General features: G+C 44.6%; 2 protein-coding genes across 4 annotated transcripts in view; one reads left to right on the plus strand and one right to left on the minus strand.

The window, feature by feature from the left end:
* DOCK6 (dedicator of cytokinesis 6) overlaps positions 1-14,490 on the plus strand; it is a 409,103-nt gene that overhangs the window by 187,186 nt on the left and 207,427 nt on the right. For all 3 annotated transcript variants that reach the window (XM_085600639.1, XM_085600641.1, XM_085600640.1), the window contains 5 exons: positions 8,642-8,755; positions 9,403-9,573; positions 10,146-10,285; positions 11,494-11,663; positions 12,326-12,483. In XM_085600639.1, the coding sequence (XP_085456765.1) occupies positions 8,642-8,755; positions 9,403-9,573; positions 10,146-10,285; positions 11,494-11,663; positions 12,326-12,483 (753 nt within the window). The remainder of the gene's footprint in view (positions 1-8,641; positions 8,756-9,402; positions 9,574-10,145; positions 10,286-11,493; positions 11,664-12,325; positions 12,484-14,490) is intronic.
* The window catches only part of ANGPTL8 (angiopoietin like 8), a 132,521-nt gene that overhangs the window by 84,259 nt on the left and 33,772 nt on the right, over positions 1-14,490 (minus strand). The window lies entirely within an intron of this gene.

The raw sequence follows: 14,490 nt of genomic DNA on the forward strand, positions 1-14,490 counted from the left end.
GTACCACACCTGCTCTGGGCATGTGTGGTCAGCTTCAGTTGCTTCCACCCTGGTTTTACCTTAATAATGTGTGTGCACTTGTATTAGTACTGCAAGTGGTGTAGTGTCTCCTGCCTGCCTGCTTTAGATCTACACAGATTCTGTCTTCCTATTTTCAGGACTTCTCATGAGAGGCTCTAAAGAGTTACTCCTTTTAGTATCTTGAATAAAAGTAACTGTTCTGACTGCTTTCTTTCCCAGTCCTTAGAGGTATTTTGGTATCCTAACCCTGCCCAGGTTATCTTGGATTTGGGGAACTCGCACTATCCAAATGTACTACTGCCTCCCTTGTTTTCTTGAAGTAGGATTAGAGCCTAGGTCGGGTACTACTCATCAGAAATTTCTTGTCCTAGCAACTTCTGGGCATCTTCCCACATACCCTTAAAATGGTATTGCAGCACCCTGGTGCCATGCCATGCAAGGAATTGCTGTCCCCTGCCAGCACTAGAGTGCACGTTAGCTAGACAGGTACTGTTTAAACCTTCAGATAGTGCGGCTGTGCCACTGTTTCAATATGCAACTGCACTAAAAGGTACATTTCTCTCTGCTAACAGTACTGTACCTGGTGCCCTGTATTGTCGCACTAAGTGGCATATCACAATATTGCTTTTTGAAATGAAAAATAAAACAGATAAGAGGAGGGGACTAAAATACAGAGAAGATTGTGGCACTCAGTCTTCTAACTCACAGCCTGAAGGCTCTTTTGACCCTTTGTATCATTACAAAGGAGGCAAGAGGGTAATGACTGGTTCTTTTGTGATTCCCTTCTCGGATAAAGGTTGTAGATAAAATGAATCTTCATTCTTTTACTCAGACTCCTTGTGATCACCTTCAAAATGAAGCTGTCCTTCATCAAAGTACACAGTGGAGATGTCTGCAGTGACACCACAGAGTACTTGTCACTCCCAACACTTCAGAACCAGAGATGCTGATGAGGATGCTCCCCGCAGAGCTTCAGTCTCTAATTATGGAACCACTTTTAGACTTTTTCCTCATTTGTACTCACCAACCCAGTTCAGCTTCAGCCTGGTCCAAAGCTGCCTCTTCAGAATCGAGAACTGCCTGGTTTGTTGATTACAGCATGATCCTTTGCCATGCCACTGGCTCCAGCTTGAGATCATTTTGAGGAAATGTAACTCTGACGTAGAGCCACTGGATCCAAGTGAGGTTCAAGAAGACTTTCTTCTCATGACATATCATAATCTTCACTAGTAACTTGTGACTTGATCATTTTGTTCTGTAAAGCCAAATTTGCCCAAAAAAAGACATCAAGCGACGAGAAACATTCTTTCGCATTCATGATAGTCTAATTTCTTGAGCAACATTTTTTGGAGGCCCATCACCTGACGGACTGCAACAAAAGTAGTGGACAGCCCATTCCAGAGTGGCTTATATGAGGAATTAACTATGCGAAAATAAAGAAACCATACTAAATAAATATAAAAAACATAACTGCCAAGTTTTCAGATTGCTTATGTGTGACATTTCCATGGTTTCAAAGAACTTATGGGTGACATTCAACTGCCAAATATGTGACACTTAAAGTGACACTTTCTCACAAGTAAAACAAAGCAATGTAGTAGTCCGTGGAAAGAGATTAGTAAGATAAATTACACCATTTTGAACGAAGAGGTCTAAAAAGATCTTGAAACTACTGAAAAACCTTGAAATGGAAGCTCACTAACTTACTGCCCTATTTTAAAATAATGACTTGTAAGTTTGTAGTGCTTTCAGTTGCAGTCTGAGACCACGTGGTACTACAAATACATGATTTACATTCCCCACTGCAGCAACCAGGATTGGATTCTGTTTCTCTATGATTATGTACACATTCACGTACTTGCACACTGCAGAGATTGCATTAGTTGTGCATTAATGCAAATCAAGATGATGGTAAGCTGGTAAATTCTAATATCTGAAAATGTGCAAGTTCTCTCACCGCAATGGTATGTCAGACCAGATCCCTCCAGTTTTCTGCCACTGTAGGTGTAATGGAGCAGTGTGCAATAAATGTTAACTCGCACAAGGGGGTTAATGATTTGCAATGTGAGCCTGTCCCCATCCAGGCCACATGTTGCCATGTAGTAAGGCTCCTCCTCCAGACTCACAGCAATACCAGACTCCACATTGGTCTTCTCAACAGCGTTATTTGAAAGTTTTGAAAAACTCCACGAAAAACAGGACAGCTCAGCAGCCAGTCGGCGCTTGAATCACGTAATCCTCCAAAACATTCCTAATAATCATTGATGCAATAATATTTCATATGACAAGCAAAATAGAGAATGGACGATATTCATTGTCATTCTTCACTAAGGGTTCTTTATGTTTCACCTAAAGCAAAATGTAGTTATTTTGATGCTCTTTTGAAAGCCATTCTTCATTTTCACTTAGGTCGTTCTGTGGCATCAGGTAAACACAGGGTTAAAGGGCTTCTTGTTCCCCCATTCAGATGAGGGCGTAAGTAGATTACACCCACAGCAAAAAGTAATATCACTAGTCGTTTCTTGTTGTTGCTGGTGCTGTCTCAGTGGTTTAGGATTGGAAGAAGGCCTGTTGTGCTGAATCTATCCAGGGACTGTGTTCCAGTTACTGGAAACGTAGCATGAGATGCCATGTTTCTGATCTCCTTTTTGCATTTCTTTATTTTAAATCTGGTGAAGTTATGGCTCTGTGTGCTACTTTGGCCAACAGCGCTGTTGAATTGTGTTGTTCCTGATACATTAACTGGTTGGGAGTTTAGTGCCTTCTAGATGGTGCAGCAGTTCTTGCATGTGGTGTCGGCAGCGTGGAATGGAGCAAGGAAGTTCTTGCATGGTCGGGACGATATGATCATTACTTCTTCAGTCTTTTAAATATACCTTCATATTGTAGCAGGGGTGTCCAGCATGCTGGTGAGAAGTGCGTTGAGCTGGTCACCTTCTTTCTCTGACCCCATAGGAATTTTCACCCTTTATTAGGTTCCCATCCTGGCTTTTCAGATTGGACATCATCTCCCAAACAAGTTGATTAGAAGCAAACATATTACATGTCCTTAAATTGCGGACAACTCATAGATATGTTTGCACCTTAAACAAAAACATAAAAAGGTTCTTATAGATCTGTTGGCATCGAGGATTATTGTTGATACTTCTGCTGAAGATCTTGGATGAGGAAGTTGCCCTGTTCTTTTGTAGATTCTTTCAGTGGAGGAGGAATCTTTTAAAATCTCTCCACCCTTCCACTTCTTCTCAGATTGATCCCACTCTTTGCTGGACCTCCACCTGTTGGTGTGATTCTGGGTCGTAATGAGATATGAATTTCCAAGAAAATAAAATTGTTGTAAGCTTTACATTGTACTCTTTGATCCCTAGAATACTTAGCTAGCAGCCAACGTATGCCCTCCAAGTCCTTTGCCCAGTACCAGAAACTCTAACATACTAACACCCTAAACTGCACTATGAAGTCCGGGCCACAGTGCTGTCTTTTGAGAAGGCCTGTGTCCTGCAACAGTCTATCAGCAAACAAATTCTTGTTTCCTCTGCACCTTCAAGAGGATTAACCTACTGAACGTTTACTCCCAAAGCTTATTTGAGGATTCTGGTTGTATTAAGTAAAGTTTACCTCACAGTTACTGGGGCCTACATTAATATTTCAGAGGTGTTATTACCATCATAGAATGAAGTTATTTGTAAACTTTTTGATCATTTTTAAAATGAAGGATGCTTGAATGGTGCCTGTGCATGATTCCTCGTGTCCGCTTCAGGGCACTGACCAGATGAGTGAACAGGAAGTATTAACAGCAGTTCAGTGACCTAATTTGTTTTTTAAACGGTTTGCCGTTTCTGAGTTCACTCAATTGATCCAGTTAGTGATTTGATAATAGAACGGCCCAGAAAATAACTTTTCTGATGGTTTATTGTGCTGGTGTGACTTCTTATGTTAATGTGCAGTACACACAGAGATCTCATGGAAGGATTCAGGCGAGGCATGTTGCTACTCTGTCGTGGATACCTTTATCATGCTGTGAAGAAGCCTCATCAATCTCTGCTGTTTGCAATTTGAATCAAAGGCCTCCTGTGCTATTAAGCAGATTACACCGGAAGTCCAACTTTTTTCTGAGGGCTACATCAACCAGCTAGTTTAGAGAGCCACATGGTCTTATCTGAGGACCTGTACACACTTCATCTGAAAGCAACCTGCCTTCCATAATTCAACCCTGATATCTAGTTAATGTCATAACAGTTTCACTTAAACCAGGATATTTTACTCCAAACCTTTTTATTAATCCCTCATGGGCTCAAAGGGCTCTTTCTTTTCACTTGGACAGTTGGGAGTAAGATTGTGCAACCCAAAAAGTCTTAGAGGCCTAATTTAGAGTTTGACGGATGGGATCCTCTGTCACAAACGTGACAGATATCCCATTGGGATATCCCATCTGACATATTTACAAGTGACATAGGATATAATGTCACTTGTAATATGGCGTACGAGATATCCGTCACATTTGTGATGGAGAATCCCATCCGCCAAACTCTGAACCAGGCCCTTACTTAACCACAGCAGCCGGAGGTTGCCACCGCCATCACCTATTCATACCCGTGCTGTCAGAACTGGCATGAGATATGGTCTACAGAAACCTGTCCCCTCTGATTATATATGTAAAGCTGCTACAAACACTCCTTAAACACAATATGTTTAATGTAAAATCCATTGCTGAATCCCACTTTGCTTAGGGATTCCAAAGAATATTTTTTTAAGACCATCACAAGGTAACATACTACTACCTCACAAACTGTAGGTAGATCATAGAAATCGTGTGTGCCTAGGACAGTAGTGTATATTTAATGGAAATATGTAAATATATGACTCACCTTAGTAACTATGACACTTTTAGTCTTTCATATCCTTCAATCACATGACCCTCCTTTCAAACCCTTTACCCCATCACAATCATACAGTAGTTTCCACTTGGGCAGTGAAAGACACTGGTTTGAAGGGCTCTGATTAGGATGTGTGGTGGAAGGAACTCAACCATGTTTTCTTTAAAAAAAAAAGAAAAAATGCTCTTCTTCCAAATTATTCTTTAATACTGGGTGCAAAATGTGTCCGACTGGAATGAAAAATGAGTGCATTACTAAGGAGATATGTAGAAAGTTGGCTCTTTATATGATATATCAAAATAAGATGTATCGTGCAAAGATTCCAGGGGGGTTCCATATAAGTGCACTGGGGCTTCCAATGGCAGTACCAAGGTGCTCTTCTATGGGGGTAGTGTGGTCGAGCAGCCTTAGACTTTCCACAGAGGAGTGCAAACTATCTGAAAATATGAACAGTGGTCAATAAATAAGGCACACGAGTCAAGAAGGAGACCCACACCAATTTATAAAAATAGCAAGTATCTTTATATATGTTTAGGCATTAGAAGAAACTCGCTCAGGTAAGAACGTTCTTAAATATGAATTCTTTTTAGTTCAAAAAGTCGACACTTGGTGCAATTTCTGGAAGCTGCAATGTTATCCTATGGAAGGAAAAGTTAATGCAGCATTCAGGTTTAGTACAGCGATTTACAGGACCCTTCTCCACGAGGTAGGTGAGTGGTAGGTAAGGTTCAAGGCAGCACCAGCAGAACACCACCAGCGGCTCTAGGGTCGCCGGGTGCAGAGGTGCAAAACAGCGTTGGGTGGCCAATGTTATTACATGGAGAACAGTCATGGTAAAAAGAGGCTGCAGGCTTTGAATGGATGGCCTGTTGGGCTGAACCAACAGGGGTCTCAGGCCTCACTATTCTCAGGAATGCAGGGACACCAATGGTCCTGTTGTTCACGGCCCAGGCGCAACGGGTGCAGAGGTGTCCTTAGGCATCAGGTTTTTCTTACTGGTAGAGAGGGCCTTCGTGCAGAGGCTGCAGGCGCTGTCGCGAAGTCCACGAGAGGTGTCACCACACTGGACTTGGTCTCTGGAGCGATGGGGGACCATGCTGACACCGTTGGCCCTCTTCAACTCTGGGTTGAAGTGGCGGGTGCGGTGTTGTCTTCCGGCATTAGGTTTCTGCGGTCACAGAGTCCTTCCAGTTGTCTTTGGATGCCTGCATGATACAAGGAAGTAGGTCTGCAGCTTCTCAGGAGGTTTTTTTCTAGGGTGAAGTTCTGGCAGGTCTCCCAGGCTTTGTGGTCTTAACCCTGTTCCAGAATTCTTAAGTATGCCATCACAAAGATGGTTACTTCTGAAAAGTCGTGTCCACCTGAGTTTAGCCCACCTTAGGGGTGGTACTAGCCTGGGGGTGGCACGTCTACCTGACTAGCTAATTTTACCGCCTGTCCAGGTGCCACAGGAGCTCTAGACCAAGGGGGTCGGCTTCTTCTCCTGTGAGGGGAGCCAGAATTGCATTTCAAGGCAGCAGCTCTTTGAAGCTTGCTGGCCTAGGAAGGCTAATCAGCAGGTCATCCTGTGTGAGGGTGTGTGACACCTCCTTCCCAGACATGCTTTTGTTCTGGTTCTCCTAAGAGCAGAGGTTCTCACCCTAGGCAGTCAGAACAGTGTCTCGGGTGGCAGGCTGGCAGAAACATGTTAGCAAGCATACCAGAGACTGGTAGGTTTTCAAGGGGCTCCTCTAAGGTTCCTTGTGTGTGCATGCATTGGTAAATCTAACATTGGAATCAGTGTGGATTTATCAATACAAGATGTTTGATACCAAACGTCCCTATTATCAGTAAATCCAACATGTAGCTTGGGACCTCTTTTTCACCAGTGTCCAGCACATGTAGCACATGTTTTAAAATGGCTTTCATGGTCACTTTTAATGGCAGTAATAGGACTGACCAGCACAGGGGCATATCTTCTCATGGAGGTATGCTCTCACATGTCATATTTAGCACCCTGCCATAGGGCTGCTAGGCCTCCTGTAGGGGTGACTTACAAATATTACATGCAGTGTTAGGGGACGTGCCACACAGGGATGTGTGACATGTCGTGTTTTCACTTCTGCCTACACCAAAGTGCGCAGTCTGCAATGGCAGTTTTGAATGTGCTTAGTGAGGGGTCTCTTAGAATGGCACAATTCGTGCTGTAGGCCTGAGGGACCTTCTTTAGTACCACAAGCTCTAGGTACCAGGGATACCACTTACTAGCACCTTACTGAGGGTGCTAAACGTTTTGCCAATTGGGGGAAACAATTGCACAGTTTTGGGAAAGAGCTCTGGCACTGGGAACCTGGTTAGCGGGAACCCAGTGAACTTCCAGTTAAAATCGCATCCGGTACTAGGCAAACAGTGGGGGTGATCCTGCCAAAAAGGAGTACTTTCCTACAGGATAAAATTGATTGCTTCATCAGCTTTTCTCAATTGAGCATTCAGTGTCCCACATTTATTAAACCCAGATTTACTTAAAAATATTGTTCCCTACCACTGCCTTAGTCTTTCATGTTTTTTCTCCTTTACTCCTTCCAGTACTGTAGGAAAGTGTCCCTTTTTGACTTGGTCACCCCCACTTTTTGTCCGGTATCGGATGCAATTTTAACAGGAGTGCACTGGGTTCCTGCTATCCAGGTTCCCAGTGCCCAAGCACTTTCCCTAAAACTGTACAATTTTCCCCCCAATCAGCAGTACATTTAGCACAGGACCAATACCCGGGGTAATGGACCCCTTCCCACAGCCAAGGTCTGTTTAACAGCACTGAAACCGAGCAGCCATCAAGGGACATCAGCATCGCAGAGACCCACTTCCAGAGTGGCCCAGCTGTCCTCATTGCTGCACAACAACCGCATGGACCTAGGATGCTTAAAGCCCAGCCAACCTATCCACTCTGCGCCAGAGCCCGGGTACCGATGTACCGTCTGTGCCCCTTTATTCCCAGGACCCTTGTGACCCAAGCCCCTCCCCGTTGGGAGCTCCCGGACTTGTCTCCAAGTCCCCCTCTGCAGCCTGTTTCTAGGTGGCCCCCCTTCTTTCCAATGGCGTGTCGTGCAAAGCTACCTACCTGACCAGCACCTCTGCACCTGGACGCCCCAGGGCAGGTAACGAGTAACTGCTGGTGGTACTTTGGACCTGGGCCCCCTACAACCCTAAGTCCCGAAGTAGACCCCAAAAAACAACCCTAAATAACTTTATGCAACATATGCTTTTTTCCCCATAGGTAAGCATTGCTGCGTAAAGACACATTTAAGTGAACTGTTACTTACCTGTGAAATTCAATATTTAATAAAAGTGCTTACTTGATAGCCAAGTTCTTGGTATCAAAATGTATATAAAAATCCAACTTATTTTTCTAAATTGGTCTCGGATTTATTCTCGAGTGTGTGTGACATTTATTGCCTCTGTGATTACAACAAATGCTTAGCATTACCCTCTGATGAGCCTAAACTGATCGCCCACACTACCACAAAAGAGAGCATTTAGTGTTATCATTATGGCTCTGTAAACCAATAAGGGTTGCCTGGACTCTTTACCCAGTGTACCTTGATTTGGTCCACTATATAAAGGGGCAGCTTCCTACAAGTACCACTACTTGGCTTTTTCACTATTCCTCCCTCTCGTCTCTGCTTTGTTCACTTTTCCTTCCTCAGTGTGCCTGCTTGTGTGCGTGGATATATTCTCTCTCACTGCTCATGTCTCTTTCTTCCTCACAGGACACTGAGCTTGTCGAGCGTCTCAACATCAGCCTAGCCTTCTTCCTGAATGACCTCCTGTCCTTGATGAACCGGGGCTTTGTCTTCCATCTACTGCGTTCCTACTACAAGCAGGTGAGGATGGTGCATTTCCACTGGCATGTTGGTACTCCGCATCGCTCCCCCATTATTTCACTTCTGAGTTCTTGCAGTAGGCCTTAGTGAATAGTGACCCAGAGTGGGACAGGCCCTAAACTCACCTGCCAGTACACTCCAGTTTTTATTGCCAGGTCAATTCAGGGACCTCTATGTGAGAACTCAAATCCTGATATTTACATATGTCAGGATATTGTATTTCTCCAAGCCTACATCTTTAGATTAAATGAAGGTGCTTTTCTTCTGTACATAGTTTTTAAAAATTATACAAAATCGGACATAAAGCACATCACAGAATAATCTATTTCATGTTCTGCAGTGATCATTATACTTTTATCATCAGATGAGGATTTTCCTGATCACAAGAGCGAATACTCCAGCAATTTGTTTGTTGGAGCATTGTGTATAAATTGTACAGGACATAGGTTGTGTTGCCCATCTCGTATAATGTACCTATGCCGTGAAAGCAGTTTATTTTCATTTGAACAGCAGGGCGAATCTTAATGTTCAAAACACAATTTTGCTCTTACAGAAACATCAGCTTGGGGATGCTGTGAGAGTCTAGGTTGGTAGATGAGGGTTTTAACGGTATCCAAGGCTCTTTACCTCCTTTTACACCTTTCTAGATCAACAACAAGCTGCAGACAACGCAGAACCCCAATGCCCTGATTGCCTTGCGGATGGATCTGGTGCGGATCGTTTGCAGCCATGAGCACTATGTGACCCTGAACCTGCCGTGCAGCACCCTCTCACCTCCAGCCTCACCGTCGCCATCCGTCTCATCTGCCACCTCACAGGTACAAACACTGCATGACTCTTAATGTGATCTTAAGCATCCTCACATTGGGACCGTAATTCTGCCCAGCTGACACTCTTACTGCCATCCTTGCTGTCTATTTCTTCTACTACTTGCAAGATATGAACACTTTGACCCAGAACCTGACCTCCTTCACCCCCTTACGCAGTTCTGTCCCTCGGCCACCTACTAAATACAAGGCTCCAGGGTACCTCACTTTGCTGTCAGTAATGCCTGTACTCCCAAATGGCTGGGTACCATCTCTGGGACTTTAACGTGCCTCTGATGTGTGTGGGGTGGGTAGATAGAACATCATTGGCTAAGGTTCTCCTCTGCCTGAGAGGTTACCTCAGAGATGTATCTAGACATAGGGAATGTCCTCTGTGGGTGTGAAAGTGGAGGATGTTCTGACACCTCTCTGTGCAAGGCAGATCACGTGTATTGTAACACGAACAGATCTAAAGTGTAACATGCCACTCAAGTGAGCACAATTGATTCTTAGCAAGCAGAGGCTTCTTCAGGATGGTGAGGTTTGTTGGTCCTGCACCCCTAATTGTCAACTGTCCTTTCCAGGGCTCGGCCTTCTCCACCCATGTGCAAGACCTGCGGATTGCCAACATGTTCGAGCTGTCTCTGCTCTTCCGCCAGCAGCACTTCTTGGCAGGGTTGGTGCTGACGGAACTAGCCCTGATCCTGGAGCCTGATGTGGAAGGGTAAGCTGACCACCAGTGTAACCGGTCCTCCTAATCCTAGGGGTTATTGCTTCCCTTAACCATGTAGAGAAGAGAAATGTGCCCAGCAGGGGGCAGGTGCGTGGGGAAGAACCAGTTAAGTTTAAAATCATTTTGGCTGCAGCTTGTCTTAGACAGTGAAGTGAGAACACTTTATTAATTGGGCAGGGCTGCTGCAGAAGAGGAGGGGCTGTTTTTAAAAGTTTGGTCCATCTCAGAAGGGTGGGTAGCTGTGTTGGGAAAAACTGGCCGATCTTTAAGTAAGCCGTTGGTTATGGAATTGGGAGGGCAAATTTATAAAGGTGAAATGTAAGGTATGCCTTTGCCCTCCTGGTGGTTGCCTAAGTATTTTTCAAATGTGCCTTGTTCTTGAAAACGGCCATTGCTTAACAACTGCAAATAATGGACTGAGTACAACAAAATGGCTGGAAGATGAAGAGTTTGCTTCATGTAAACATTAGTGCTTTGGTGTAGAACTTACCTGCAGTTGTGGGTGTCGCTAAGATATTGGGGGTTCCATGGGGATACTGGTGGAAATGACATGATCCAATGGAAGTGTGGGGTGGGATAAGTGTAGAGTTTGTTGTTCTTATGGGGTCGGGGTTGGGTCTTTAGAACTGCTGTCGGTAGAGTTTATTTATGTTTGGGTTGTCTGTGTGGAGTGTAATGCAGTGGGGGTGTGGCCTTTCTCTCTGTCTGCTTAACATGAGTCTGCTGCAGAAACATTGCCTGTCAGGCTCTCACCTGATGTTGTACTGCAAGGACTGTTTCACTAGCTTTCTTAAGTGTTGGGGGGGTGATTGTACAAGCCTTGAGGGGGGGTGCATACAGCTCTTCTGTGGTTGTCCTGCTGAGCCTGTAGTGTAGATATTATTAGATTGGATTGATTCTTCTTTCTTTAAATATGGATTCAGCTGAAAATTATCTACCTCGTATATTGAAACTGAATCCTTCCAGAGGAATGAACAGTGTTCTGTCTGGTCCCACAACTTGAGTCTTCCTGTTTCTATGTTTTCTCTGTTTCCCAAATACCCAGTTCACCTTCCTGTTCAGGTCTTTTGAGTGGTGTGAACGTATAGGGGTTTAAGGGAGGGAATTGTGGGACAGAGGAATGTAGATAGGTGGGCATGTCATGAATTACACACGTGCATCATGTCTTCGGCTTCCCTTCCCGTCTCTCCTTTGTGTAGGGTCTTTTTCCTGCATAAGAAAGCCATCAGCGCAGTCCACAACCTGATTTGCAGCCATGATACAGATGCCCGCTACACTGATCTTGCTGTCAAGGCCCAGGTGGCCCATCTTTACTTGCCGCTCATAGGCATTATAATGGACACCCTGCCACAGCTCTACGACTTCACTGGTGAGCATCACTGGTGCATGTTTGTTCAGGTATTTGGGACTGTGGGTGGTGATAGCAAAGACTGCTCCCCACCCATCCCGACCTTCGCCCAGAGATTTCAGGATTATTCATTCACCATTGTCAAAACCCTTTAACACTGCTGCTATTATGTTCTTTTAGCCTGGTTTGCCCCAAAGCTAACCGCGTTTCTGTTCATTCACTGTCATGCACAGAAGGATATTTTTTCTGAAGTTACTCCTGCCCTCATCTCTCCTCCCACAGTTTCCTGTGAGGGCCACCAACATGGGCTGAGCTACCATGTTGGGAAACTAGGCAGGATCCTGATAAACTGATGCCCCCCGAACCTGGGAGTAGGGATAACCCTTTCCTGCGACTGCTGTTATTCACTTGTTAGGATTTGCTTGATATGTGAATTTTTGAGCCTCGTACAACTAACTAATTCCACGTCAACAACTGGGTCTAGACACCAGTGTCTACTGGTTTGTGACCGACTTCTACTCAGCTCTCACAGTCGCCCGAAATGTTTCCCTGTTTCACTAAAAACCTGCCACCATTCTTCCATCTTTCTTCAGAAAGGTTTGATCATGTCATCATGTGCACGTTCCATTTTTCATTGCAGATAACACAACTTTGATTGCCACTGTATTTTTCCTCTTTTCTAGAATGCCACAATCAACGTGGTCGTCTGGTATCTGCGCCCAGGGATGAGGGTGGTGACGCAGATAATGGAAATACCATAAGCCCTTCAGTGGCCATGGCCATTGCAGGGTCACCTCTTCCCCATGTCTACAAAGCTAATCCTTTCCAGATGCCCAATGTGGTAAGTTTTGAGGGCATTGAGTTGTGCAAACAGCATGTTTTGAGGGCAGAAAACCTGGGACGAGAACCTAATGACAGGGAGCCTTGAAGGGGATGCAATTCATGAGGGGAAGATAGATGAGGGTTCTTTCTCTTTTTTCGTTCTTTCTCATTGCCATTTGGGGGTTATCCTGCAGCTTTAATTTTGTTCCATGCAGCAGTATTCTTTTGGACTTAGATTGTTCATTCGCTAGTTTAAATTAACCAATTCAGCTTAATTGTAGGATTTAAATGTTGGCATGTTTGTAAAATGTTGTCTTTTGCATATTTTCCTTGTATTTGTCATTTAAATATTTATTTAATTTATTTCTGTAAACAACAGTGTTTTCAATTTATTGCCACATATGATTATACTATACCTTTATGTGGGGAGTATTTGAACTCTTTTGGTGTGCGGATATCTGTTACCCTAACTGATGTCATAGTCTATTTCCTGGAGTGATGTCATAGTGGTTTATATGCTTACCGCAATGATTTTTCCACTTGACGTCTCCTTCCTGGAATGACGGCACAGTCTTTTGTCTGCTTCTGGGGTGATTCCTTGGTCTGACATCTACTTCATGTCAGCTTTCTGAAGTTTTGAAGCTCATTTGATTGGCTCAGAATCTCCTGTCATGCCTAGCCTGAAAATGACTTGAGTTCTCTCCTTAGTTAACGATATTCCGATCTGTTTCATGAGTCAGAGGTCAACTCAGTGCTCATACATCTATAGTCCCCAGTCATTATTTCATCTGGGTCACGTTAGGTGAGATCTTTATGTAGGTTTCATTGTACATACCTTGGTGTAAAGATCAGAAATTGGGCAGCAGGCAAACTAGCCTCCCATTTTCCCAGCCTGCGGGTTTCTATGTTGAAAGGAGGTTAGATTGCCTGACATAGTGTTTGGAATCTGATGCGCTTCACTTGATAGCCATAATTGTCTTACCAACCAGTGGCACAATTATATTGAGGTCTGCATGCCGTCTAGATTGCCTCCCATATCCATGTGACCAACTTGAAGTCAGAGTGCCAAGCTTATGAACAATTATGCCTTTCTAGTCTTGCAGGCAGTGCAGATTTGACTTTTAGTGTAAGTGCTACTCATGCACAGTCCAGGATAGGCCTTGTTAGGTACTTCTCCCTTCCCCGTCAGTTGCCTTCTATGACCTTATTTTAGAAATGGTGATTCTCTTGCTTATTACTGATATCAAGCTACAAAACCAGTGGTACAGTAAAGTAACTTCCTCTCAGCCTAGATAACTCCTATGATTCAACAATGTTTCCTGTCTAAAGTCTTTTTTCTCTCAATGTAGCTAGGATTTGGACTCTTTGTTGGAGAACCGGAAGCATGCTGCAGATGCCTATTAGAATTCACTCTGGACACCACGAGCGTCCCACGCTCATTTGAAAAGCAAATAATGAAGCTTAGATCTGTTTCCGATATTTAAATGTATTCTCTCAAATGATACCCACAGGTGCTGGACACTCATCTCATACCTGCTGTGCTCATGGCCATGGAATGATGTGGCTCAAAAATAGATGAAGTATTCATATCAATGGGGGGCGTGGCCAGGCTGCAGACCAAGATGGCCACACAGCGTTAAGGCTGCGCAAGCAATCCTGACCACTTCGCTCATCCTGACTTCCATCCTGGCCGCTTTTAACTCTGGACGATCGGCCTACCTACACTGGAGTACCGGCATGAATTGGAGCCATCTGGGTTGGCTGGTTGCCTAAAGACACCACGGTCTGAGGCCTCCGAGATCACGGGGACAGCTCTGGCGCAGTGAGCAGGGCGTGGCCGAGAACAGGCCACACCCGAGAACAGGCCGCGCCGATCGAAGAGACTGTGAGCGGCTTCCAGCGGCCTTACCCGATGGAGGAGTGAGTAGATGGGCCCCGCTGACATCAGGGGAGCTCACTCCGCTTGCGGCCCCCCGCTCCTGTGCATTTAGCCCCAAACTACATCCGTGGCTATAGATCGGCCATT

Source organism: Triturus cristatus, chromosome 4_2 (assembly GCF_964204655.1).
Source record: "Triturus cristatus chromosome 4_2, aTriCri1.1, whole genome shotgun sequence".
In the NCBI taxonomy this organism is placed as follows: Eukaryota; Metazoa; Chordata; class Amphibia; order Caudata; family Salamandridae; genus Triturus; species Triturus cristatus.